The sequence below is a fragment of the Phalaenopsis equestris genome, unplaced genomic scaffold, assembly GCF_001263595.1.
Source record: "Phalaenopsis equestris unplaced genomic scaffold, ASM126359v1 Scaffold000002, whole genome shotgun sequence".
In the NCBI taxonomy this organism is placed as follows: domain Eukaryota; kingdom Viridiplantae; phylum Streptophyta; class Magnoliopsida; order Asparagales; family Orchidaceae; genus Phalaenopsis; species Phalaenopsis equestris.
The window spans coordinates 17,345,806-17,350,661 of NW_018164444.1; the positions used below are offsets into that span (position 1 = coordinate 17,345,806).

At 37.8% G+C, this 4,856-nt stretch overlaps 1 protein-coding gene across 1 annotated transcript; it reads right to left on the bottom strand.

Annotated features, from left to right (window-relative positions):
• Positions 1 to 230: 230 nt before the first annotated feature.
• Positions 231 to 1,227, bottom strand: LOC110032071 (heat stress transcription factor C-1a-like). Its single transcript, XM_020735587.1, has 2 exons — positions 866 to 1,227; positions 231 to 781 (listed from the first exon to the last, which is right to left on the bottom strand). The coding sequence occupies exons 1-2, from the start codon at positions 1,067 to 1,069 to the stop codon at positions 308 to 310; spliced, it is 678 nt and encodes a 225-aa protein (XP_020591246.1). The 5' UTR covers positions 1,070 to 1,227; the 3' UTR covers positions 231 to 307.
• Between the last annotated feature and the right edge of the window lie 3,629 nt (positions 1,228 to 4,856).

A 4,856-nucleotide genomic window follows, 5' to 3' on the forward strand; every position in this document is an offset into this window, starting at 1 on the left:
AAGTAAATCTCCTCACCAACCTCTCTATCTAGTAGGGCTGTAAACTAGTTCGCTCGAGCTCAAGCTCGTCTCATGCTCGGCTCGTTCGAAACTACTCGTGTTCGAAATTGGATCGTGAACAATGTATTTGTGTTCTGCTCGATTTAAATATTCGTGTTCGTTTTCGATTGAAAAGCTTTAAAAATTTATTCCTATTAGACTCGTTTACTCAATGCCAGCCCAACACAAGCTGTTCACAAATAACTACTTTATTGACAGCCCTAATATCCAGAATTATTACATCCGTATAGCATTTCCGCCGGAAAACTCAGTACAAGAATCCCCGTCCCAACAAACAGAAGGGGTAGTCTACGTTCCTCGGAGGCCCCAACTCCGGCGAACTCATCTCCGCCATGGAGAACTCGCCGCCGCCGCAGCCGCCGTATTTCCTCTCTTCTCCAGCCAAGCAGTTGGATCCCCGGCCGCAGGGATCCCCCGCAAGCTTCAAAAGCAACGACATGATCTGGATCGGCTTCCGTTCCGTGACTTGCAGCCTTCTGTTCACGTCCTCGATCTCCTCTTCTAAAGCCTTCTGTTCCTTCTTCAATCTACCCAACTCCACCATCAGCGATTCTTCCTCCTCCTCCTCATAATTTCCTTCTTGCCTCTTCATTTTTCGGCCGATTTGATCCGATTCGCCCCTTTTCCTGCGCCGAACGATGAGCGGGAGGAGGTGGATCTGGCCCTTAAGAAACGATTCGTGGGCGAATTCGGATCGGTCGGGATCTACCTTGCGGAAACCCTAGAAAAGTAGGGATCAGAAAGTGTTATTAAGTTGTGAATTGAAGAAATAGATTGAGAGGGAGGAGTGGTTAGGGTTAAATACATAGGTGTTGAGCTGGCGGATGAAGCTGGATAAATTGGAGTGCTTGAAGTAGAAGGGGAGAAGCGTTTGGGAGAAAAGGGAGGGTTCGAGAACCAGGAATGTATTGTTCTGTTTCCCCCATCGGATGAGGTTGTTCGTGCTCGGATTGTTTACCATCTCGTACATCTTTGCCACGAATGGAGCCAGATGCTTCTCCTGCTGCATAGCTCTCCCTGCTTCAGTCCCTGGATGGAGACTGGATGAGCCCTCTCTCTCTCTCTCTCTCTCTCTCTCTCTCTCTCACACACACACACACACACACACACACACACACACAAACACACAGAAGAAGAAGAAAACGAAGAAGACGAGGAGGAGTTGGGAGGAAGAAGGAGCCGTAGGGTTTATGGAGGCGGAGAAATAGCGACGCGCGGAAGGCGGTAGGAACTGGAGGGTCAAAAACTCGGACGCGTGTCTTAATTCTATTGGGCAATAATTTTGATTTGGAGAAATTATTGGTACAAACTGGGAGTATCACGTCGCCATGTTCTAATTATTAGGCACAGGCGCACACCCGCGATGCAGCCGCAGTCATCGGAGGGCGCGCGAAGCTCTGCATGCGCCCTCCGCACGTAATAATTGCTCGTCGCCATGTGCATGAATTTGTTGTGATGCTGGCGAGAATTTCAATATATTTGACACAAATTTTTAAGTATTTTTTTACTAAAAAAATATTAAAAGTTAAATAAAAATTTATAATTATATTTATAATTCAATTTATGATGTTTATAATTAAAACTAGCATCGCGCCCATAGTAATCTAATGAGCTAAAGGTCCCCTAATTTCAAGTTTAGTAAGGCCATCAAATCATTGAAAAATCTTTTATGATCATGAAAAATCGATGTGCCTCGTTCAATCGGATGGTTGTGATAATTATTCGTCAAAGAACGAAAATACTCCTCATGCAAAGCCTATAAATAGTCTCTCTCTTTTGAAGAGAAAAGTGAGGAAAAAGAAGGAACCCATTTTTGTGATGTTCGAGATTAAACACCCAGCTAATAGGTCTCGACCATTTGTAGTCATTGGCTGCTGCTCGTTGTTGACCAATGCTTACCGTCCCCTGCTCGCCACCATCGCTCAAGTTCGTGAAGTAACAAAGTACTCTATAGAGCAACGACACACATTGCAAAATAACGAAGTATCACTCGTCGAGAATCGCCTACCAGCCATCTTTGATCACCACCGACTGTCCTATGCTCGTCTTTGCTGGTGATCTTTGTTATGTAACGGTGTATCCCTAAATACGATGTAATGAAATATCTTTGATGTATGATAGAAAAATTGTGGCGGTAGAGTAATAAATTATCGTCTTAGCATTGCATGAGAATTCAACACGTACTTATGTGAAAGAAAACAACCAATAATGACACAAAATATTTCTGTGTGGAAAAACCTTCCCCCTACCCCCACCCCTCTCATAAGGAGGGGGTGCCCTAGGAGAGAACTTGAGGCATTGAGAAAAAGCTGAAGTCCAGCACCACTATTGATAGCTGCCGACCACCGTAAACCGACGTTAATCACCACTAACTGTTGTAGACACCCCCCCGACTACCATCAATCGACCACTACTGACCATCTTTGAAAATCACTAATTGTCATCGAGCACCACTAAGCAGACACTGTTATTATAAAACTTGAAAAAATCTAGTAACTTTATCCCGTCAATGGAATAATGGATTGTTGTAATCATGAATTAACAAATGAATTTTATAACTCGATCAGACCCCATGTTTTTTTCCCTTTACAAGTTTTTTACGTAAAAATTTCTGGTGTCATCACTGGTTATTTTTCTTTCATATGAATGTGTATTGAATTCTCGAGCAGTGCTAACACGATAATCTATTTCTCTACCGCCGCGAATTTTCTAACACGCATCAATCATGAATACGGTATAATAGAGTTTCAAATGCGATGCAATGAAATATCTCGAACATCGGGGTAATGAAATACCCTGAATCTCGAATACGGTGTAACTAAATATCCAGAGCATGGAAAAACTTACATGCATATAACAAAAATATTTGATATTTATACATCTGATACCTAAACTTTCATAATTACATTTATAATGAAGTAGTTTAATAAATCTATACATGGGATGGTTTTTTTGAATTTGTAAAAGAGATAGTTGAGATATTTTGATATAAAATTAAATACTTGAGCCTCTGCTTGTAAATACTGAAATTTGGTATATTTAAATATATAAATATATAATTTATGTAAATATCTCTTACTTTTAACGTTCGTTTTTTTTTTCTCTCTGCCTTTGATTTCTAATTTAATAATCTCTCATTATTATGTCGGTTAATTAAAATAAATTACAATTAAAGTGGGTGCATAAATAATTTAAATTATTTTAATCTAAAAATTTATTGAAGGCACGTGAGCACGTGACTTCCCTTTGATAATAATGCAGCTTTATTAGAAAAACCTAGCCGAATGCCCGAAAACGTTACGATGACTGCGATTCGGTCTCTGTGCCGGAAGTATCGGATCTAGTGGCGCTCAACACTTTTTTATGATCGCCCAATATTTGGGTATATTTACATTTAGTAGGTGCTAGACTATTCACATAGATAGAATGATATTTTAATATTTTGGTGTTATATAAACACAAATGAAAAGTAAGTAGTACGAGGAGATCATAATTTTTATAAGGGAAAAAATAACGAGGTCTAACTCAATCGTAGTAATCCACTATTTAATTGTAAGTATATAAGTTCACTCTTCTCTTGAATTAAAGAAGATAAAATTACAAAGTTATCACTATAAATATGCAATAGTGATTCAGTCATATTATTTGTAATTGACAAATATAGTTAATCATGAAGATTATAATCAATGGCTACAATATTGACAGTTGGACACAGACTACAATTAAAAGATAACAGTAGTAGAAACAACTTTTATGTTATATTATACTAATTATTTTTATTTAATTAATAATTAGGGTTCAACTTATAAGAAAATTTTGAATTCAACGTCCTCTTTGAAGTACAATGAGCATGAACATAAACCTCATATATGAAGTTGCATGTAGGTCCCACATGTAGACATATATGCAGGGGCTAGAAAGTATATAGCATTAGAGAAGGGTCTAATGAAAAAAGTTACACCAAGCTCATAATTTACTCAAATATTTACACTTGACATGATATTCTACAATTCACTTGCAACATATTCAATTCATTAATAATATTTACTACTAAACCTCATAATTAAACAAAGAGCAAAATTTTCTCCCTTTTTAATTATGTTCATAATTTCTAATCATATATGAGAATCGGAGAATTAAATATATACCATTTAGGCAAATTTTTAACTTAACAAGCCCATTAGATTACGATCGATCAAATTGGAGTGTTATAATTGGTATGTTGAGTTGACTAATATATCATCTGATCCCCTTGGATAGATCAGACTTGAATCCATGAATAGTCCATCCGATATTCATATAAACATAGTGAGCCAACACAACTAACAATGTATTCTATTATCCCTATATTTCTTATCATGTAGCATTTGTTATGGCACCCAAAAACTCAAAATTCTCAAATAAATATAGAATTTTGATAAGAGCTAATAAAAAGAGTCTAAAGGCTAATTTGACATTTTTACATCTGCAAAGAGTTTTTTAAGGAATAGCCAGAGGACATTATACCTGCCTCCAACCACCCCTAATGTGCCTAACAATTCGAATACTACCTCCTTAAGGTCAACTGTGTCAGAGGAGATTCGAACCCCCGCCTGAGAGGCCTTATACCATGGATGCCAACCAACAGACCGGGGTACATGACACAACCCCTGCAAGGAGCTAAAAGAGACTATTTTGACATTTTCTCAATAAAAGATACATTTCAACATAATCATCAAGATTATTAAAAAAAATCCTCCGAAAAAAAAAAAAAAAAACACAACACACATCAAAACAACACCAATAAATAAGTCTCA